At 48.6% G+C, this 23329-nt stretch overlaps 1 protein-coding gene and 1 non-coding gene across 2 annotated transcripts in view; one reads left to right on the forward strand and one right to left on the reverse strand.

Annotated features, from left to right (window-relative positions):
- Positions 1 to 1579: 1579 nt before the first annotated feature.
- On the reverse strand, positions 1580 to 1686 carry LOC138985463 (U6 spliceosomal RNA). Its single transcript, XR_011462531.1, has one exon. It is a non-coding gene; the product is annotated as a U6 spliceosomal RNA (small nuclear RNA).
- Positions 1687 to 17778: 16092 nt separating this feature from the next.
- The window catches only part of ONECUT2 (one cut homeobox 2), a 45110-nt gene continuing 39559 nt past the window's right edge, over positions 17779 to 23329 (forward strand). The window contains 3 exon segments of the mRNA XM_070361842.1: positions 17779 to 17875; positions 17878 to 17973; positions 17976 to 19031. Coding sequence (XP_070217943.1) covers positions 17779 to 17875; positions 17878 to 17973; positions 17976 to 19031 — 1249 coding nt within the window.

A 23329-nucleotide genomic window follows, 5' to 3' on the forward strand; every position in this document is an offset into this window, starting at 1 on the left:
GAATGAAGCTGAACTAATTGGGTGTACACAGGCAAATAAACAAAAAGAAAAAGAACTTTGCTCTAACCCTCACTCATTTGCAAAAAGTAACATAAATGGATCTTGGACTTAAATGTTAGACGTAAAACTACAAAACTTCAGAAAAATTAAATATGAGACAACTGATCTTGGACTTAAGGCAAAGCATTCTTAGCCTTGAAATCAAAAGTATGGTACACAAAAAGAAACATTTATAAATTGGACTTTACCAAATTTGTATTTGCTCTGTGAAAGGTCCTACTTACCAGAGTGAAGAGGCAAGGTCCAGACTGAGAAAATATTTACTAACCACCTATCTGACAAAGAACAACTATCTAGGATATAAAAAGAATTCTCAAAACTCAACAGTAAAAGATAATCCAATTGGAAAATGGGCAAAATATATGAACAGACATTTCATTGATGTGTATACCGATGGCACGTAAGCACATGAAAAGATCTTCTACATCACTAGCCACTAAGGAAATCCAAATTAAAACCATAATGAAACATCACTACACAAATATTTACAATACTTAAGCTGGTAAAGATGTATAGAAACTCACTCACTCAATACATTGCTGGTGGGAAACAAAGCTGTACAGTCACTCTGGGGAAAAGTCTGCAGTTTCTTTTCTAAAAGATCAGCAAGATGGCAAAATAGGACATTTCTAGCCTTCATTCTTTCACAGAAACACACTGTCCAGAACATACCATATGTTAGGGCACGAAACAAACCTTAACAAATTTGAGAATACTGAGAGAATTCCAAGTGTCTTTTCCAGTTACAATGCAATGAAACTGGAAAAATTAACAAGCACATGGAAATTAAACAACACATTCTTTTAAAAAGCTATTGGGTTTAAGAAGAAATCAAATTAGAAAATATCTCAAGGCAAATGAAAATAAAAATACAACATACCAAAACTAATGAGATGCAGAAAAAACAGTACAGAAGGTACAGTTGATAGCAATAAATACTTGCACTGAAAAACAAGAAAGATCTCAAATAAACAATCTCAATTTACACCTCAGGGAAGAAACTAAGCCCAAAATTAGCAGAAAGAAGGAACATTTCCAAGAATGGATAACTAAGGAACTAACAAATATTAGGGCATAAATAAATGCTAGAGAACAGATAAACATTTTTTTTAATTGATAACACTAAGAGTTGATTTTTTTTAAATTTTATTTTATTTTTAAACTTCACATAATTGTATTAGTTTTGCCAAATATCAAAATGAATCCGCCACAGGTATACATGTGTTCCCCATCCTGAACCCTCCTCCCTCCTCCCTCCCCATACCATCCCTCTGGGTCGTCCCAGTGCACTAGCCCCAAGCATCCAGTATCGTGCATCGAACCTGGACTGGCAACTCGTTTCTTACATGATATTTTACATGTTTCAATGTCATTCTCCCAAATCTTCCCACCCTCTCCCTCTCCCACAGAGTCCATAAGACTGTTCTATACATCAGTGTCTCTTTTGCTGTCTCGTACACCGGGTTATTATTACCATCTTTCTAAATTCCATATATATGCGTTAGTATACTGTATTGATAAAAATATGGAACGCTTCACGAATTCGCGTGTCATCCTTGCGCAGGGGCCATGCTAATCTTCTCTGTATCGTTCCAATTTTAGTATATGTGCTGCCGAAGCGAGCACTAAGAGTTAATTTTTGAAAAATAAAATAAAATCAACAAACCCTTCACTAGGCTAGGGGGTAAAAAAAAGAGAAAAGACACAAATAAATAAAATCAGAAATAAAAGAGGAGACATTACAACTAATCTCACAGAAATAAAGAGGCTCATAAAAGACTATTATGAACAATCATATGCCAATAAATTGGACAACCTAAACACATACAATTCTATGCCAAAAAACTGGACAGTCTAGACACAACCTACCAAGATTGGGTCAAGGAGAAACAGAGACTCTGCACATACCAATAACGAATGAAAAAAACCAAAGGAATGGTTTTAAAACTTCCAACGTAGGAACAGACCAGCATCAGATGACTTCGTGGGTGAATTTTACCAAACATTTATAAAGAACACCAACCTTCCTTAAATGCTTCCTGAAATTAGAATAAACAGTTTCAAACTAATTCTATGAACTTAGTCTGAAACCAAAGCCAGAAAAAGATATCGCAAGAGAAAAAAACTACAGATCAGTGCCCTCCTGAACACAGATACAAAGATCCTCAAAAAACAAAAAAATACCACAAACTCATTACAACAGCATATATCATTCACCATGACTAAGTAAAATGTATCTTTGTGATACAAGAATGATTCAATACATACAAATCAATCAACATTATACCGTATTAACAGGATAAAGGATTAAAATCACATGAATCATCACAATGGATCATAAAAACCATTTCCCGATATTTACATCTTTTCACAATTAAAAACTCTCAACAAGGGGTTTGACAGAAAACAAAATTCTGTAAAGCAATTATCCTTCAATTTTAAAAAAACTCTCAACAAATTAAGTATAGAAGAAACTTACTTTAATACAATAAAAGCCCACAGCAAACATCATGCTCAACAATGAAAAACCAAAAGATTTCCTTCTAAGATCCAGAACAAGGCAAGGATGCCCACTCTTACCTCTCCTTTTCAACACAGTACTGGAAGTCCTAGCAAGAGAAACTAGTCCAACAAAAAGAAATAAAAGCCACTCAAATCAGAAAGAAAGAAGTGGAATTACCCCTGTTTAAAGATGACATGATGCCATATGTAGAAACTGTAAAGACTCTACAAAAACTACGGAATAAGCCAATTCAGTAAAGCTACAAGATGTAAAATCAACATATAAAAAACTGTGTTTCTATATACTAACAACAACCTACCTGAAAAAGAAATGAAAATAATTCCACTTATAGTAGCATCCAAAATAAGAAAAAGCTTAGGAATAAGCTTAACAAAAGAACAGAAACACCTGTAGACTGAAAACAACAAAACAATGACAAAAGGAAAAAGACACAAATAAATTGGAAGGACATCTCATGTTCATGCACTGGAAGAATTAATACTGTTAAAATGTCAACACTTTCCAAAGTGATCTGTGGATTCAACACAGTTCCTATCAAAATATCAATGGCACTTTTATTGAAATACAAAAAACAATCCTAAAATTCATTTAGAACCATGAAAGACCCCAAATGGCCAAAGCAATTTCGAGCAAATACAATAAAGCTGGAGGTATGGCGCTCTTTGACTTCAAAACCTTTACATACCAAGTACACACAGACAACTCCTAAATTTTTATCTTTAGCCTCAACTTCTCACCTGAACACCTGACTCATAACCCAATTGCCTACCCACTATCCCTTCTTGAATCCTAACAGACACCTACTTAACGTGTCTAAACACATGATAAGCCCCCTCACCTTGTTCCTCTCCTCATCTTCCCCACCTTTCTTAGAATTCTTTGATAAACGTTTCAAAACACGGCTGCAGATTCTTTGTTGCTCCAGCGTCCCTTCCTCTATGAATGAGTCCATGAATAACTCTAGGCATAGACGATGGAGGAAGTGACACGATGTGAGTTTTGAGACTAGGTCATAAAGACCCGGCAGTTTCTTCCAGGTTCTTCTCCTGGAACGTTCACCCTCAGGGACTGCTCCCTCTCAAAACCCAGCCATTATGCTGCGAGAGGCCCAGTTCAACAGAGATATTTTTTTAAAAAAAGGTTGTTGTTTTAATTCACCACTTGGGTGGGGGAGGAGATTTGCAGTAATAGAGAACCGGACTTGATGGTAGCTTTATTCTTTCAATTATTCAGAACGAAAACTTTGAAGGCGTGCTTGACTCCTTTCTTTCTTTCACATTCCACGTCCAATGCCTCAACACGTTCTGTCGGGTTTCTCTTCAAAATACGTCTAAAATCTGACCAATTCCCACTACGTAGTCTGTAAGACGGTTCTCTAAAGTCCTATCTTGAAAACCACAGAAACTGACGCTGGCTAACTTTTGCAAACAAATGAAGTGAAAGGAAATCAGATGGCTCACAGAACAGACCCAAAGGGATGAGAACCAGGTCCAGAAAATGGTCTGAAATCAGGGACGTTTAGAAAAAGGAATCACAGCCAAAGAACCAGTTGACGCTGCTGGACAGAATGCACCAGCTTCACCAGCGTGAATTCTAGGCTGTCCCAGCCTCTGTTCTTCGGTGTCTTACTTTGAGGAATGCGTATCTTATTGACTGAGTTTGGTTGATGTTCCTGAGCCCCAACTGCCAGGGGACTGCTGGGGGAAGAATAGGGAGAGTCTGGGCATTCGGGCTTTCATGAGAAGGAATTAGAGGGACTTGCCTGGTAGTCCAGTGGCTAAGACTCCACACTCCCAAGGCAGGCAGGGGGCCCAGGTTTGATCCCGTCAAGGGAAATAGAGCCCACGTGCTGCAACCAAGAGTTCGCATGCCACAATTAAAGATTTCACACGCCGCAACTAAGACCCAGTGCAGCCAAATAAAACATTTTTTAATTTTAATAAATATTAAAAAGAAGAAATTGGAGACCAATCTCCCATAAAATTCATTTCACAATGCCTTCTCCACACATAAAAAGTGGCTACAAATTCTGAGCAGCCAGCTAAAAGGAAAGCCGAAGATAAAGTCTGGATGAGAAGATACACCTTGTATGGTGAACAACAGGTCCTTAATATACGGTAATACGATGGAAAAATACGTAGATTCTAAATTACAGCCTTGGATTCAAGTCCTGTTCTACCACTTACTGGATGTGTGACCCTAAGAGAGTCACTTAACTCCCTGGAGACTCCACTTTTCCATCTTTAATGGGAACAATAATATCTGCCTTGCCTATCCGACAGGTTGTTTTGAGGATGGAATTACTATGTGAGCGTGTTAAGGATACTACTTCCATCTCATTCGTCTTGCCCAGCCAAGGGCCAGCCTGGAGTAGGTGTTCCATAAATGTCTACAGGATGAGTAATAGCAACAGAAATGATTTGTAAAATGAAAGCCATTAATTAACGGATCCCACTAAATCCTCCTCCCAGGCCAGCAAAGTGTGATACCGTCACCCGCTGCCCGTCTTAAGTAATATCAAATATGCTTCGGAGGAGACCTTTGACACAGACCATTTTTGCCACTAACCTCTTCATAAAATAAATATGGAAATGGCAGAGCAACTTACCATTTCATTATCTAGGATAAATTTGGCTTGTAAAGCAATTTCCTTCTGTGACAAGGTTTAGGGACTCAATAATTGTTCCGAGAATCATTCTAGCCTACGTTAGTAAAGTGGCTTATTGTTTAGATTTCTGACCAATGGGTTCAAGCAACTCTGAAAAAACAAGAACTATCTAATTATAAGGTAAGTAATAACAATCCTTTAAGGAAATCATTTGGAAATAGATGGCTTAGAATTGAACATTTTTTCACATACTTGAAAGGTGTTAGCAGCAAAAAAGCATATACTGCATACCCCCAACAGGGTCTGGAAAAGCACCTGGTAATTAAACACACTACTATTTCTGCAGAGATATGTATGAACGTTCATTCCAAGTGGGATAAAGACCGAGATATCTCACCTCCGTTCAGTTAAGGCAGTTTCAACATGAGATTCGAAAAACTTGATTTTCAGAGCTTTTTTTGGATTTAAAAAATGCAGACAAGAAATAATGAATCCATTTTCATCAACAAAGACCTACTGTGTCGTGCAGGAACTCTGCTCAATGTCACGTGGCAACCTGGATGGGAGGGGAGTTCGTGGAGAATGAACACGTGTACATATATACGGCTGAGTCCCTTTGATGCTCACCTGAAACCATCACAACATGGCTAACCAGCTATACTGCAGTACAAAATAAAAAGCTTAAAGAAAAAAGAAATAACGAGGTTGTGTTTTCTATAAATAAGAGATTGTTTTCACAGAGCTTCTAGACAGAAAATGCTCTACCATGTCCATTTGAAGTTCCTACAAGCTTGAATATTAAATCTATCTCTTAAATTCATCTACATGTAAAATCACTTTCACAATATTTTAAAATAATTGAGAAAATTCTCAAATTCAACCAGAAAGATCACTTATTTCAACCTGATGCCTAATTCAGCTGATCCGTACTATAGCATCCTAGCCAGATGGTCACTCAGCCTTTGCCGAGTACTCATGTGGATAAACAATTCACTTTTCATGCAGTAACTTGCTGTACTCTCAAGCAACCTTAATTATTAGAATCAAAGTCAACTCCCCTGACACTTTTACCCTTTGGTCCCAACTCTGCCCTGGGGATCAGCAAAAACTACTCTCCCCCAACTCTGCCGCATGACAGCTAGGCAAATATTTGAAGTGGCAATCATACCATTCACCTCTTCTCCAGCCTAAACATTTGCTCGAACTCTTCCCCATAAAGCATGGTTTCCTCTTCCCTCACACCCTGAGAGCCCACGGTAATCTTTAACTTGTCAATATCTGTATTAAAATGAGGTAGGTAGAGCGAGACAAGCCTCTAGCCCAGAGTACAGGGAAACTGCTACCTTCTTTGTAAGCTATATACCACATTTCTATTAGTTCAGCCCAAAATTACATTAGCTACTTATGGAGCATAATATGTTTATATCATTTTGCACTTAGAGTAAACTAACACCTCTATTTTTGCACATGCATTGTTGTGGCAATCCAGGAATCTCTTTTGATTTCTATTTTCAGCCTCAATAAAGGGATTTTATATCAGTCTGTGTTTGATTAAACGATACTGGTTTTCATTCCAACATTCATATTTCACTTTGAATCTTGATTTTGTCTTTCAGTATATTAGATATGACTGCTAGCTCTCTGTCACCTACAGATTTGATGAGCAGATCTTCTAACCTTCAGTAAAGACTTCAAAAAAATAATGAACAAGGTAGGATCAAGAGCCCTGTGTCGTACTACGAGACACTTCCCTCCTGGAAGGCATCCTCATGTGCTTACTATCTAAAACAGCCAGTGAACCTCATACACAAATAATACCAAACGAGAAAACAAGTACTAAATGAGCAGCAAGAAAAACAGAGGCTATACCGGGAAGAAGATAACACAGAACAATCAGACAGGGTTCTAAAACTTTAGTTTTAGAATTTCCAAGACAAGTTGGTCTACAAAAGGGCACTTTAAAAACATGCCATTCCTTCCTGAAATGTACATACATACGTATGTGCTAGGGTTGTAACATAAAAATCCATTTCGCACTGTGGATATCACCCAGAAAGTTTACAAACACCCTGTTAAAGGTTGGTATGATCTAAAGTGTCCTAGGGAGAGTACACCAAGGGAAAAAATTTTACCCTGTCATGGATCAATAGACTCCTATAGATGTAACTTTTTCCGCTGCCCACTTCACTCCACCTACCCTACCCCAACTCCACTCACTACTGCATGTAACCCCAGCATACAGAAATCAATATTTTAAGCATACAGATAATATATATATACATAATTATGATCGATTGGTTTTCCAAGGGATTACTCACTTTTAAAATGAGTCCACCCAGACGTTCATTTACAAGGTAAGTGACCCTGGTTTAATATGCTTATTTGATTGACACCCAATTGTTTTCAGAATACCAAGAATACAAAATATTCAGGGTTGCTGCTGTTTGCTCACATTGTGTAACAAACCTAAGGTTAAACATGACCCTTGAAACTGTCCCCACATTTCTCCCTTCAGGACACTTTGATGATATAGTAAATATCACTATGGTTCCACTTTGAGAAAACAGGGCTTAAGCAATTTTTTCACATAAAATTTAAAAGTCCCTTCAGAAAAAAAAAATTCCCTCAATCTGAAATGTGTAATAAATTCTAAAAAATGACATAAATCTGAAGCAATTTTGGTCTCATGAATCACTAAATTCTGACAGTTTCTATTCTCTCGTTCTCTGTTTTCTGTTTCTTCTGACTTTCCTGGTCTGTAAATTAGTCACAGATAGGAACCAAAAAACCCAGAACCCATTCACTGAATTACATCACTTGGAATTAGAACTACAAGAAAATTCATTTTTGAAAAAGAGAATCTTGAAAGCGTTTGGAATATGAAGTTCATCATTACAAAGTTATCCCCCATTTATGTCCCAATATTTAAGTTACAATATCTTAAAAAGGCAAGTTCTTGTTGATGAAAGAGTGAAGTAAAAAAAAAAAAAAAATTTTTTTAACTAAACTAGGGTTAGTCATTATTTCCCCAAGTATGTCATGATACAGTATTAATTACCATGATGAGTGTATCACTTACGTAATGGGCAATTTAATTAAGTAATAATTCTTAAAAAAGAGAAGTTTAGATTAAAAGCTGGGGGAGGAAAACTAAAGTATGAGGGAAAAAAGGAAGTAAAAATAATCCCAAAACTCAGATATGCAAGTAGCTTTAAAAAAGAAGTATAAAAATGGCAACTGAAATTTCAGATATGAGCTGACATTCTCCAAGTTCAAGGGGATGAACACAGTTCACTGGGAACAGCATCTGCAAAGCAAAACTGTCCTCCCAGAACACAAAATCCTTGCCTTATTCATATGTATGAATCTAAGCAACCTTAGTGTGTTGGTAAACTCCTAAAAATGTTTCCACTCACCCCCATCTCTGTTTTACTGGAGGTTTAAATTCACTCTAATTCACTGCCTTCCCAACAAGTCTTCTACTTAAAAAAAAAAAAAAAAGAGGGAGCAAGACATGCTAAAAACTGCAATGGGATCAAACATCATTGTTTTGTAGCAGACATATATAGAATATTGCTGCTTAAAAGGGTTTTCAGAACTTTCACCAAGCCCAAGATCAACTAAATGGAGAATTTTCAGGATTTTTCCACAATGAAAATTACAAACCATGTTTGGAACCTGGTGTTTCAAAACAGGTGTTTCAAAACAAAACCTGATCTTTCAAAATTATCCTAAGAAATTCCATTATGTTGTCACCAGTTTATATTGATAAGGTAAAGAATTTGACATAATGCATTGCCTTTGGTTGGTTGATATGAACACAATGCCCCCAAACCAGATTTCCCCAGTCTGATAGTTGCAAAACCATTATAAAATCCATTAAACCATCTCAGTAAGCAAGAGAGGAAAGGCCACTTTGTGTTCAGTGACCTATACTCAGCCCATGGATTATGGAGCAGGCAATGTAGTGAGAAGGCCCTTTTTGACTCTATATCTGATCTCCAGGGAGCCAGTGCTCAACTCTTTCCAGGATAAAGTCTGAAGCACACATCCCCTCCAACAAAAGAAGGCAGTTTGGGAAAGAAAGAGAAAAATGAAACAAAGTAAATGAGGAGCTTGATACCTTTGATACTTCTGCTCTATATAGCTTACACACTTTCTGTATAATATGTGATTCCCATAAACGTCCTATAAAAAAGTAATCTCAAAGGTAAGGGAAACCCACGTGGCTTTAAGATGTCCAAAGTAGCAAAACGTGAAATGTAGACGTCAGAGGACTACTCTGGCTGCCGGTGCATTTCCCATATATAAAGGGGCGAGGGTGCTTTTCTACACACTGTCTTCAGACATCCCACCTTTCCACCTTTCTGCATCAATTAGAACCAAAACGGCTTCTTTAGCATGCATTGTCCACATAACTGGGTCAGCTCCTTTTTTCTGAGGACACACCCTTCTCAAGTTTGTTTGAGACAAAGCAGAGGAAACTGACCTCCACCGCCTGCCCTCGGGGGCCCTCTGCCTTGAGGACTTGTTGCTCCGGCGGTGGCGGAGGGAAGTCCCCCCTGTCCAGCGGCCGAGGCCTGCCCTGTCCCTCAGGAAGCAGCCTGTGCGGGGAGCCGGGGCCGGGCGGAGGGGGCGCCTGGAGCCGGGCGTGCGGGGGCCGGAGGCGCCCCCGGGCCTCCCCTCAGCCTCCTGACCGAGGGAGCCCACCCGGGGTTGGGAGGCAGCGGGTACCGCTCCCCGCCCCGGCCCAGGCGTCCCCCGCAGACCTTGAGAGAGCATCCGTCCTCGGTCCTGCCTTTTGTCTTCAGTCCCCCTCCTTCTCCTCCGCAGGGCAGGCCCGCAGCGGGCTGGAGCAGGCCGGGCGGCCTAGCGCACGCCCACCCGGGCCCCGCCGGGCTTCGCTCGAGAAGAGGAGCCCGTCTCGGACGGAGGCCTGACCCGGCCGCGTGCTCGGGCACCCGACCAGGACGCCCGATCTAGGGCACCCGAGGGCCGGAGCCGATCCCCCACCCCGCCCCGCCCTCTGCCCGCCCGCGCCCCCAGGCTTTCCCCATCCCCTGCTCGTCCCGGGGATCAATAGTGGCCGCTGATTTTCCGCGACAATTGCAGCTGCCTAATTCGTCGGTGAAGAATTAAATCCGAAGCGGCCAGGCCGGCCTTAGCCGGGCAGGGCTTGGCATCGGAGACTAAGGACTCCCCTCCCGGGTCTCGTCAACTTGGGGGCCTGGCTGGGACCTACGAGGGCGCACGGGGTCAGGCCTCGCCGGCTACCACCGCCACGAGAGCGGCCCGAGCCGGGGCCGAGCCCTCCGAGGTGGGCTAAGGAAGTAGGAATTGATGGGGTGGCGGGCGACCTGGGGGAAAAAGAGGACGAGGACGCACGGGGGGCTCCCAGGCCCCTGTTGGCGCTTATTCCTGGTCCCCCCACCTCTCCGAGGCCCCGCGCAGGGCAGCGATCTCGGTTTCCTGAGGACACTCGCCTCTCCTTGACTTTGCGCAGGGAGAGGAAATCCACTCTGGGGAGGCGCTCTGCCTTTGAGAAAGACGGAGAGGAGCAGAGAGAAGCGCCTAGAAACGGCATTGATTTAGACATCAATCCTGGCTGGCTTCCTCCGCCTCCCGAGCTGCGGCTGGGCGCAGGCCCCGGGCCGGGAGGGCAGAACCCGGGCAGCTCGAGGGCGCGGTCCGCCGCGGGCGACCAACCCGCGCCCGCCGCCCCGACGCCGCTCCGCGCAAACGCGGCTTCCCCGTGGCCAACAGGTCTCTCTGCCCCGAGTCAGGTGCGCTGCGGGCATCGCTCTGCCAGGCCCGGCGGCAGAATGCCCTCGGCGCCCGGCGTCTTTCAGAAGCAGCCGAACCACCTGTGCCCGGCCAGGCCCGGCCCGGCGCTGGAGGCAGTGGCCCTTGGGGACCGTGGCCCGTTCCTCGAACGCCCACGGCCGCCCCGGAACCCTGCAGTCGGTCAGAGTTTGCTGTTTTCTGACACGTTTTGGAAGCGAAACAATTCAGAATGTCTCAAAAGTGCCATCGAAGCAATTTTCCCAAAATTAAATGCTCCTGAAATAATCTCGAGTGTGTTTTCTATTCTAGTTTTGATAGTATTACCTTGAAAGATCAGCTCAGACTCACTTGGCAATTTAATATCCTTGGAGGTTGATGTCCCAGGAATCTAAAAATATATATGTATCATGTGATTTTTTAAAAAGAAACGGTATGATTCGTGTGAATATTTTAAACCCCTCAGTTGGTTTTTAGTTTTCCAACAGAAATATTACCCTTTTAATCCGACCAACTCTTTTTTTAAAATTCTGTATTTTTTTTTAAATCAGTGGTAGCTAGACGATCTAAATTATATAAAAAGATTTTTAAACGCTCCCATTTTCAAAGAGAGAAGAAGTGCTGGATATTTGTGTTAATGTCTAAACAATATTGAAAACAGCAATCAAAAAGGGTTATGTCCAGAGCAAATAAATGATCTTTTTAAGAAAGTAATAAATAAAAGCGACGCCCGTGCTTGGTGTCTCAGAACAACTTGAAAACAGCTCCACTTTCAGAGTCCTTTTAAAAATCAACTGCAACTTTTGCCTTCCTTTTCAAAGAACAACAAAAAGATTTCACGCACAAGTTGACCTGAACAAAAGGACCTCACGCCAATTTTTCTTTTTGCGGGCTGACGACTGGAGGAGAGGAGAACTTGAGGTATACTTGGATTGTACTTTGGGAAATCCGCTGTAAAAAGAAAATGCGATCGCAGCTCCACACGGCTTAAAACCGACTTCAGGGCTTTACGGGGAGAGAAAGCACGGGAGAGGAACTTAAGGCCGGTGAGAAGAAAATTCGTCGACGCGGTTTTCAGGCTAAAAAGTTGCTCTCTTAAAGCTCAACGTTCTTCTAGGGGGGAAATGCTACGAGGTTATAAGAGTCAGGCTCCCCCCCACCCCCCGCCCCTACTCCTCCAGCTAACTAACTAAATAAATAAAATAAGCCTTCTCTGATCTTTGCAGGTTCGAGACTTCAAATTCTCCTTCACTTCTTTATTTCCCCCAAGCGTCAGATTATTTCTCCCACCAGCTTCCGAAGTGGTAGGAGCCTCGCAACCAGAATCGGAAAGAGGAGGTGGGGCTCCACTCGAGGTTCTGTTGTGAACCCCGAAGGAAGGACTGTGCCCAGGCAGGGACTGCGGTCCTAGTACCCAGCCCTGGCTACAGTCACCTAGGATCCAGATCGGAGGCCGGGGGGACCCACCCTCGACGAAGTTCTCCCCCAGCGAGAGGGCCAGGGAACCCAGAGAGGGCAGGGAGGACGAAAGACAAAAACCTGTGTGGGTCTCTGTGTATCCGTGTGTGTGTGTGTGTGTGTGTGTGTGTGTGTGTGTGTGTTGTCTGTCCTTCAGGCTCCCCACCTGACGGGGTGGAGGGGTGCGATAAAGATAGGCAGACCTAGTCCCGGGCTTTCTTTGAAATTAGGCAGGCGGAAGGGCAAGAAGCTTTGCTGCTAAGCTCAGCGTTCCGGCTGACGCTGCCTCTCCAGACTGGCCGCCCCAGAGCACGTGCCGAAGTTCCCTGAGACGGGGTCCCCGCCACCCCCTCCCCTCCCCCAAGCCCGCCCACTTCCCGCTCCCGGACTACTGAGGCTAGGTGGGTTTCGCCCAGGCTCCGACTTGCCGCTGGGTTGCGCCGGCGGCCCTACTCCGCACCTTCGAATCCAGACGACGGGCTTGGGGCTCCGAGAGAACAGTTCTCCCGGCAGGGAGGGCTCCAGGAGCCTCGTTTTTCTTTCCCTAAGAGGCTAGTTGAGGGTGGGAATAACTAACAAACTCCCCGCTCTCCCCCGACCTGGTGCAGTGTCCTTTGTCCACCTGAAAGTTCAGGGCAGTCCCCCACCAGCTCTTGTAACTAACTCGGTAGGGTTTTTTCCCGAAATTAACAACACCCACACAGCGCCAGAAACGGACAAAAAAAAAAAAAAAAAAAGGACCGGTTCGGCCTTACCACCTATTAATAGAAAACTTTTAAAAACAACTTTCCTAGATTCACCTGGAATCTGAGAAGGATCAGTGAATTTCTGAGCTGAGTGGCCGGAGGGAGTTAGTGAGCTAGGCTCGGGTTTTGGTTTTCCTCTCCCTGTGCCCAACCAACCAGCCCGAGCTTTCAGGCAGAAGAAAACTGGAGGTAATGGAGATATCAAACAGTTACGATTCCGAAGACGCCCTTTCCGCCACTAGCACCCACCTTCCATCTGCAAGGGTAATCACAGACTTGCGGCGTCTTCATCACCAGGGGCTCCGAGAAAATCCAACGTCATTAAAAGGAACCCTCTATTATCACTAGTATTGTGTATAGCAACAGAAGAATTTCCCCCTCCTTTGAAAATTCCCCCACAATATTGAAACAGCATTTGTCTCCCGATTCCTACAAACGCTTGAGGCCTTTCTGGAAAACCATTACCATTCAATGGCTAGAAAATTGCTCTCTTTCCTTTAAAAAAAAAAGAAGGAAAAAAAGGGCGCAGCAGCAGCTACAACTGACAACAAAAACTTTCTCCTACATAATCCCTGCTCACGGAATGACAAAGAAATGGTATTGACTTACCCCTGAACGGATGATGTGTTTGATAAGGGGGGGACTTTTTTGAAGATTTCTGTTCGGGAGCTGCACAGACAGCTGCAATTCATGGGCGATGCTGATTGCCAGAAACGCTATGGATTGGCATGGGGTCTGCAGTGCACAGATCCTGATCAATACCCCTACACTCACACGCCAGATGGTTTGGGGAAGGACAAAAATAAAATAGTCCAAATCAACCCACCATTATGTCTTTTTGTATTGCTCTGATAAACCTAGTTGTAGCACAAATGCCTTCTCCCCAACACAAAACCTTCTTCAGGATTTTGAACGTTGAGATGAAAATAAGCCGCTGCCCCCCTCTACCCCGGGGTTTGGGCTGTGGTTACTGTTGTTTAGTGAAAAACAGAGCTGTTGGGCCCGTTATCCAGGTTGGGTTTACTTGTGGTCTGTTTATTGTGTGTGTGTGTGTGTGTGTGTGAATAATTTATAAGCTCTCTGTTTTAATTCAATGTTCACACTCTCTCCTCAGATGCTTAAAAAAATTTTTTTAATATGAAAACACATATGAAAACTCCAACAGTAAAATTTTCCAGTCTTTTCGTGCACTTGCTAACTCAAATTCAGTTTGTTTGTTTTTTTCTTTTGAAGTACAATAGCTTACATTTGTTGTCAATGTGTTTTATTTACAGGGTTCTTTTGACCCATTTAAGTGTGTGGTCTTGAAGAAAGTCGGTGCTGTAAATGGGGGTATCCTGAGTAATGGATAGTCTGCTCCTGATATAATGACTGGTAATTTTAATAGTCAGGAAGTAGCATTTCTGCTGTCGCATTGCTATACGGTCGAGGGGAACAAGAGTATAACTTGAAAATAAAAAAAATAATTCTGAGTCTCAGAACTTCTGAAGGTTAGAGCGTATGTGCTATTCAAGAGGTGGTCAGAAAGCAACTCCTCCTTTTTATTTTCTCGAACTGTAGAGGGAAAAAAATCAAAGCTATTTCAAAACATATTTGAAAATTGTATTCAATATTAGTACTGATGTTCTTAAAATTATCTTCGAGTAGATACTAAATATTTTTCCTGTTTAAAAAGAAAGGAGGAAAACATGCAAACGTAATTCAGAAAAAAAAATTAGGGTGCTGACTAAACACGCACATTAATTTTTCTTTTCAATGGGTTGGGGGTTGAAATACAAAAATGTCAAACCACTATCAGAAAAACAACGTGAAAAATCTGCTTTAATCTAGCCCAATGAAATTATACACAAAGAAGCCAATACGATTTCATGATTTCCCTGAGATCGCCAATATTGATCGAGGGAAGGGGTGGGGGAGGGAGGGGAGAGTGAGGAAGAGGCCAGAATATGCAACTCACCTTTCAGCTCCCCAGCACGTGACTGCTTCCAGGCACATGGAGATGCAATACCCAGGAGCAGATTTATCCTGGTAGCCTGGTAAATGAGTTTATCATTTTGAAATTTTATTTAAATGGCAGTTTATATGCGGAGGTTTCTGAAACGGCGACAGTGCCTACCGAAGTCCCAGCCTGGGGTCACGGGCCACTCCTCGAGCCTGAAGCCAGGACAGAGGGGAGGCCGCCTTTAGTACTAGGGCACTTGGATTCCTCTCCTGCCCTCTTTGAGTCCCTGAACACTCTTGGGCCAACCGGAGATTGCACTCTTGTGTACTTTTGTTCAACTCGATGTGTATTTCAAACATTTAACTTTCAAGTTATCCCCAATTGTCCAGTCACCATCTATAAGGTGGAGAGTGGGAAGAGAGATGGTAGGAGATGGTGAGAGAGAGAGAAAAGTCAGAGAAACAGAAAAGTGAGGGATGCTACCTGCCTAGGGCTGTGACATTAAAAATTTGAGCAGCTAAGAAAAGTATATCTAGCAAATCAGGGGATCATCCACTTTCTTGCCCAGGCTTTGATAGCACAGAGAAGAGGCTATCTGAAAGACTAATTGGCAAGATTTGAACCAGAACTCAATAAAGTTGATCTGCAAATAATGTCACCGTACATTCATGTGACAGGATGATGGGGGGAGGATTTTTTTTTCTTTTTTTGGCTCTGTATCTAGAGACGAGGGCAGCCATAAAAGCTGACTGAGACTAAGAACTGTTTTCCAAATGAATAAAACCTTTCTCTAGCGCCAGGAAGGCATACAGTACTCCAGACTGTGTGTCCTTGTTTTCTTATCAAGTTTTCTCTAACAGCTGGAAGTGGTTGGAGGGGGCTGTCTTAAGGAGACCCCCTGCTCTTCTTTTGACAGCTGATCAAAAGAAAATAGGTCACGCTTCTCAAACTTATGTCCACCCTGTCCTTAATTACTGTCTCTTTAAACAAAGGCAGCATCTGCGCAACCTCAGCTAGCTTGAATCTTCGGAGGCAAACAGAGCGCAACCTGCTTTGGAAGAAGCAGTTACTTTTAAGGCTTTCCGTGCCGAGCGGCTCTCGGCCTTCCACCAGCCCTCCACCCCAACCCCGGGCCGCAGAAATCTGCCCCTTCTCTCTACGCGCGCTCCACTCCCAGTCGCCGACCTGAGGTTAGTCAACAACGGAAATCCTGGGTACGTGAAGGTGCACGTTTCAAAGCTGCGACTTGCGAGCGTTCTGGAACTGACCAGGGCTCTGTTCTTTTCAAAAACAAGGCTTGGATATGCAGATCTGGGCTCTAGGTCTTCTACCCACAGCCGTAACCCCGGGCGTCCCTCTCCTAGGATTTGAGGGACGTGTGTGTGTGTGTGTGTGTGTGTGTAAAGATCGGTAATCTCCCGGACGGTTTACACACTCCCTGCACCCCGAAGTTTGCTGGCTACAGGCACCAGCAACAAGCCTACTGTACACGGCCCCCACCCCCAGCCTCTCCACCCCCACTCCCCACCCACTCCTTTCCAACTCGCTCCTGCAGCCAGCATATGGTCACCTTGAAACCGCAGCTCCTGGTGTTCCAGTTTTGTTTTGCAATCTAGCAGGGCCCTTCTGAAGGCTCATAACTAAGAGATTTATGGGCTCGCCGGGTAATTAAATGATGTGATCGTGTTAACTTTGCATGCATCACAGCGGCCCGCTCGGGGGTGGCGAGAGCGCTGGTTGTTTCCTTCGCCCCGTAGACTATGCACTCCCCAGTCTCGGGGATTTACCGTGCATTACAATACATTGGCAACTGCGTTTTTTAAAAAGCTGCATTACTGGCTCCCAGCTAGTGACCCTCGGGTAGCGGCTTGTTAGGAGATGTGAGTTTGCGTTTAACAGCCGTACGCAGTTGGCTTACTAGCCTCGAGAAAAGCTTAGGGGTGAAGCAAAGCCCTTTAGACCGGGTCATGGCAGCTCGGAAGAGACATAGAGCGGCATCTCCACCGTGATTTCTCCCCCTCGCCCGCACTCTCGCCTCTGTCTCCGCACCACCCTCCCCTCCCCTCCGTCCCTCCCCTTGACGTTTGGTTTCAGCGGCCAAGGAGGAAAAAAAAAAGAGGCACAGAGCCGTCAGCCAAACCTGAACCGCGCGGCCCCGCCCCCTCCGCAGCCATTGGTGGCGGCGCGCAGGAGGCCCGCCCCTCCCGGGGAAGCCGCGGCCGCCGAGTGGCTTCCCGCGACGCCCATCGGACGCTGCCCCGCCCCGGGCCCGGGCGGGTTAGGTTGGCCGCCCCGGCGAGCGGCAGAGCCCTTCTGGACAGCTCCCGTTCGCACAGACGGAGGACGGCGGCGCCGGAGCGGGCTCGGACATGGCGAGGCAGCGCGCCGGCCCGCGCGGCGGGGCCCGGTGACCCTCCCGCGCCTACCCGCCTCCCGCACGCGTGCCTCGCCCGCCCCCGCCCCGGGCGCGCCCGCCCGCAGCCCGGGGCGCACACCCGCACGCGCGCTCTCCCTGCTCACACACACACACACACACACACACACACGCTCTCCCGCGCCCTCCGTCGCCGCCCGCAGCTGAGCTCCGCCACGCGCGCCTCGCCAGCCCGCCGGCCGCCCCCGCCGCCGCCGCCGCCGCTCCCGGGCCCCGATGGACTGAATGAAGGCTGCCTACACCGCCTATCGATGCCTCACCAAAGACCTAGAAGGCTGCGCCATGAACCCAGAGCTGACAATGGAAAGTCTGGGCACTTTGCACGGCCGGCCGGCGGCGGCAGTGGCGGGGGCGGCGGCGGCGGGGGCGGCGGGGGCGGCGGCGGAGGCCCGGGCCATGAGCCGGAGCTGCTGGCCAGCCCCAGCCCCACCACGCGGGCCGCGGCGCCGCCGGCTCGCTGCGGGGCCCGCCGCCGCCGCCCCCGCCGCCGCCGCCAACGGCGCACCAGGAGCTGGGTACGGCGGCCGCGGCCGCGGCGGCGGCAGCGTCGCGCTCGGCCATGGTCACTAGCATGGCCTCGATCCTGGACGGCGGCGACTACCGGCCCGAGCTGTCCATCCCGCTCCACCACGCCATGAGCATGTCCTGCGACTCGTCCCCGCCCGGCATGGGCATGAGCAACACCTACACCACGCTGACGCCGCTGCAGCCGCTGCCGCCCATCTCCACCGTGTCGGACAAGTTCCACCACCCGCACCCGCACCACCACCCGCACCACCACCACCACCACCACCACCACCAGCAGCGCCTCTCGGGCAACGTCAGCGGCAGCTTCACGCTCCTGCGCGACGAGCGCGGGCTCCCGACCATGAACAACCTCTACAGCCCCTACAAGGAGATGCCGGGCATGGGCCAGAGCCTGTCCCCGCTGGCCGCCACACCGCTGGGCAACGGGCTGGGCGGCCTCCACAACGCGCAGCAGAGCCTGCCCAACTACGGGCCCCCGGGCCCGGACAAGATGCTCAGCCCCAACTTCGACGCGCACCACACTGCCATGCTGACCCGCGGCGACCAGCACCTGTCCCGCGGCCTGGGCACCCCGCCCGCGGCCATGATGTCGCACCTCAACGGCCTGCACCACCCGGGCCACGCTCAGTCCCACGGGCCGGTGCTGGCGCCCAGCCGCGAGAGGCCACCCTCGTCGTCTTCGGGGTCGCAGGTGGCCACCTCCGGCCAACTGGAGGAGATCAACACCAAAGAGGTGGCCCAGCGCATCACCGCCGAGCTGAAGCGCTACAGCATCCCACAGGCGATCTTCGCGCAGAGGGTGTTGTGCCGGTCTCAGGGGACTCTCTCCGACCTGCTCCGGAACCCCAAACCGTGGAGTAAACTCAAATCTGGCAGGGAGACCTTCCGCAGGATGTGGAAGTGGCTGCAGGAGCCCGAGTTCCAGCGCATGTCCGCCTTACGCCTGGCAGGTAAGCCCAGAGGGTCGTCTGGAGTCGGGCTGCCGGCTGCCCTGGCCCCGGGTGCGGGCACTGAGCCTCCCCTCCGGGTCCCCTGCCCCTCTTCCTCCACGCTTGCCATTTGTTCTCTACTTCAGTCCTTCTCCTTTTACTCTTTCTCTCCTCTTTTCTCTGTTCTCCCTTGCTCTTTCTCTCCCTTCTCACCTCCCTGTCTCCCGAGCTTCTTGAGCGACCCGCGTCCCAGTTTTGTTCGCACTCTGCTCACCGTGCCAACAACTCTGCCCTCTCTTTCGGACCTTCTCCAGTTGTGGGAGGCACGAGGAGGGTGTGCGGTGTCCACTAGGAGCCCTGTCTTTCCCAGACTCCCGGGGACGGCGGGGTTGCCTTTATTCAGAACCCTGTGCACTTGTACTCTTGTTCAGACAATACATTTCACTTCTCCCAGCTGCCCGGTCTCCCTATATAGAGGCAATTGGTGGCGAGAGGTAGTGGGCTTTAGAGGGGGAAGAGCTCTCTCTGCTGTCTTTCTCCCCACCGTGTTGGGCAAACTTATTCGGTCACTGACAGGAAGCACAGCCTTGCCTACGCGGAGAACCGGGGGGGCCGGGATACAACCACGCTTCCGGAGCCGGTCTCCGGCCTTGACATTGGCGCGGGGACTTTGTGATGGAAAGAGCGGGCTGGGGCCAGCGCCCGTGTCCCTGCGCACAGTGAGGTTGGGGCTGCCACATTCACTGCTCAGGGAGGATAGGAGAGAGGAAACTCGGAGCGGGAAGCGTCCTGCCTTACTGGCCGGCCGCCCTTTGCCCGGCTCCCAGCGTTGGCCGCGATGTGCTGAGGTGTGGCTGGACCCCGGGGACGAGGCTGGGAGCTCGCGGAAGAGGGTGCTGAGAAATTAAGATGCAGGTTAGTTAACGCCTCTTGGGCGCTGGGCTCCTGGCTTCGCCTTTGCATTAAGCGGACGCGGATGGAGCGCCGGGCTCGGCGACGGGGAGGGCCGGCGGCCGGCAGGAGGGGACGGGTCGGCGCGCCGGTTACATTGTTCTGGAGCCGGCTTGGGCTCTTTGTGCCTCCTCTAGCGGCCGAGCCGCGAGGTACAGCCCTCTATTGTTCTAGGAGCGCAGAAACCTCCCGTGTGGGCGGCGGGAGCCAAGAGAAAGGCGCAGCCCGGGCTGCGGCTGGCACCCGGGTGCGCGCTTTTGTGCCCCGGCGCGGTATGCGTGGCGGGTGCGCTGCGCCCCCGGGGACCCTGCCACAGGTCAGGAGGGGCGAAGTGTCCAGGCGCCCCTCCGGGGAGGACGCACGGCTCCCGACTGCAGGCCGGGATTGGGCGGCTTCTTTTGGACTGAGACACCTCTCCCGATAGTCAGATTGTCTGAGGGACAATTCGCGGTGGCGGTGATTTACATACAGGAGCGGGGAGCCCGAAGTTCCGAGCCGCATACAACGGGCTTCCGGAGCTAGAGCACAAGCTTCCTCTCCGGCTCCCTGGGGCTTTCCTCGCACCAATGAGTCTGGCTTATGGGGTGCACTCTACCGACGCTGGACAGGGTTGGGGGATGTGACAGGCGATGGGGAGGGGGCGTTTCCACTCTGACAGCCGCCGTCCGCCTTCGCTTGTTGGAGAATTCCAGTCTTTAGTCCGTAACCGCCCTCAGTGTCGATCCGAAAAGGTCATGAAAACTAGGTCCACCACCCCCAGAGCTTCCCCAAGTCGGTGAACTCCAAATAGTTCTGCATGGAACTCGAAACCTACTTTATCTTTCCCCAGCTTACTCTTCATCCTCTCCTACCGTTTTCTCTGATTGCTCTTGGCCCCTTGAAAAGATTAAGCAGGAAATAAAGAGTATCCGTGAAAAATGGACTGGAAGCCTACTGACAATTCCAAACGGTGTGGTCCCCCTTTGTCTTAGGCCCCCGAACATGCCTTTAGTCCCTCTCTGAGAGTTCTAGCGAGGACGGGCTTCCTGGGCACAGGCAGCAGAAGAAACTTGGCGGTGGGTCTCGGGGAAGGGAGGCCAGGGTAGGGTGAAGACGGGGTGACAGTGATCTACTCCGGCTCATTTCAGAGCACTGCCGCCCCCTCATGCCTGTCCCGAAAAGGACAGAGCTTTTTTTTAAAAAAAAAAAAAAAAAGCAAGCCTTCCGCCCACATCTGTCTGAAAGTGAGGTAGAAAGAAACACTTTGCTGGTCAGCCGGTTTCAAGCCTTTTTGCAACAGCATCAGGGGGTTAGGGAGAGTGTGGCACCTGTGGGAGACAGCAGTCCCATCACCCAACGCCAAAGAGTCCTGGGGCCAGTCCTGGGGGCTTTTCTGAGCAGGAGCCAGAAAGCCCCCTCAGTGGGAGACCAAGAGCCTCCTTCGGCAAGTGGAAATCTCCTGCCAGGGACCCCACTTTGCTCAAGCATTCAAATGCGTGTCTGTTTTATTACCCCGAGTTGAAAAGGGACAAGAGCTTTAGCCTTTTTATCTGGCCATTTTATCAGCAACTACAAGTGTGTCGAGTGGTTATTATTACACAGGAGTCTTTTCAGCTTGGGGTCAGTAGATCAGTCTCTTCAGACACTGACGCAGAAGCTGGGCCTGGTAAGTAGGTATTACGTGCTTAGGAGCGCTAGCGAATGGGAGCGAATGGAAAAGAAACTCCGAGGCCTTCTCTACCAGGAGTATCGATCCCACTCTTGCAGTGGACTCACAGGGCGGCGGAGGGCTCCGGGGGCTTTCAGCAAACCGGGTGACTCCACAGGGCAACTCTGCAGACCCCGGTGCTGGAATCTGGCAGAGAGCACCCGGCCCCCATCTCACAAAGACCAAGTCTCTCTCAGTCTCGTCTTAATTGCTCTATGTCCTCTTAACTTCTCTGTCTCTTCTTAATTTCCCTTTCTCGTTCTCATTTTGGGTCTTGCCAGAGGCCTAAGCAGACAGGGGTTTGAGGGAACCCTGAATTAAGAATTAAGATGTCTGGTTCGGGCCAGCGCTGGCCCCCTCTTCCGGAGGTGGAGTGCACCCCATCACAGCAGAAGGGGGCCTGGCTCTCCTCCTTTCCCACCACTGGGGTATTGGATCCACAGCCCCAGGTAGTATTTTAAAGGGGAAGGGAGAAGATGTCGGGGAAACTCAGGTTAGATTTCAGAGAAAGGGGTTCCAAGTGCAGGACTCCTTTCATAAAGGGTGGCCACAGTGGAAACTGTTTGGGACCACACCAGGTTGGGCCTCCTCGGCGGTGTCCAGGGTTGACTCCTGCAGGGCAGTTTTTATTAACCGAGGAAGAGATTTAAGAACGCGGGGACCAACTCCCCAGGGGCTTCCAGCACAAACTCTCTCTGGCTTTGAGCCTAAGAGGCCTCTGAACCAAGCACAAACACGAACCAGGAGATACGGAGAGAACGCAAGCAAGACAGTGGAGGGGCACCTCCTGGAGGAAAATCGAGGTCCCCATGGCGGGAGTTGGTTTCCTCCGACAGCTGGAAGACAGAGCGAGAGACACAGCAGAGCCCCCAGACGACTCTCCCAGCCGGTTGGCCTCCTGTGAGCTGGACTCCCAAGGCGGCCGGCAGGGATCCTGTCTCCCGTCCCCACGTCAGACAGGCACCTAGCCCGCTCCAGGCGGCCGATCTGGAGCCAACTCTGTTCCAGTGGAGAGCCCTCACCCAACCCACCGGAATGTCTCCCGCAGCGGGCCAGTGGGCCGACCGAGGGGTCTTCCTGAGGCCACGCTGAGCCTAGGGGTGAGCCTCGGGGTGGGGACAGGGACCCATTCGCAGAGACCTTCCCCCTCCCTCGCTGACTCCCAGTCGGTCCCAGCGCGTTTTTCCTGACGGTTTTGCCTCCCTTGTCGGTACGCCACATACGGTGTTCTCATGTGCCGGCTGGCCGGGTGAATAATTGGAAAGCTCGCTGCCATCCTATCTTGGTCAAGTCCCCGGTGGCCTCGAGAACACCTTCCTAATTTGCTTTGGGGTGGGCGGGAGCGGCGGAGAGCAGTGAACCCACGCGCGCCGCCGCCGCGCGCCCTGGATGCCAGAGGCGGCGCCTTTATTTTCCTTCCAGGCTTTGCGCCGTGCGGGTATGTCACTTTTCTCAAACAAATGTGTATATGGAGGGAGATCGATGCTGATAATGTTTAGAAGATTAAAAGAGCATTAATGCTGGCAACGAGAACGTAAACGTGTGGACCCAGATTTCATTGATCCGGAATCCGATCCGGCGCGTTTCCAGTAAACCCGACGGGCGCCCTCTTCCCAGCAGAGCGCACACCAGCGGCCTGGCTCCCCGGCGCTCCCGCCGCGCCGCCTCGCCAGCTCCATTC

This window comes from Bos mutus, chromosome 24 (genome assembly GCF_027580195.1).
Source record: "Bos mutus isolate GX-2022 chromosome 24, NWIPB_WYAK_1.1, whole genome shotgun sequence".
Lineage (NCBI taxonomy): Eukaryota > Metazoa > Chordata > Mammalia > Artiodactyla > Bovidae > Bos > Bos mutus.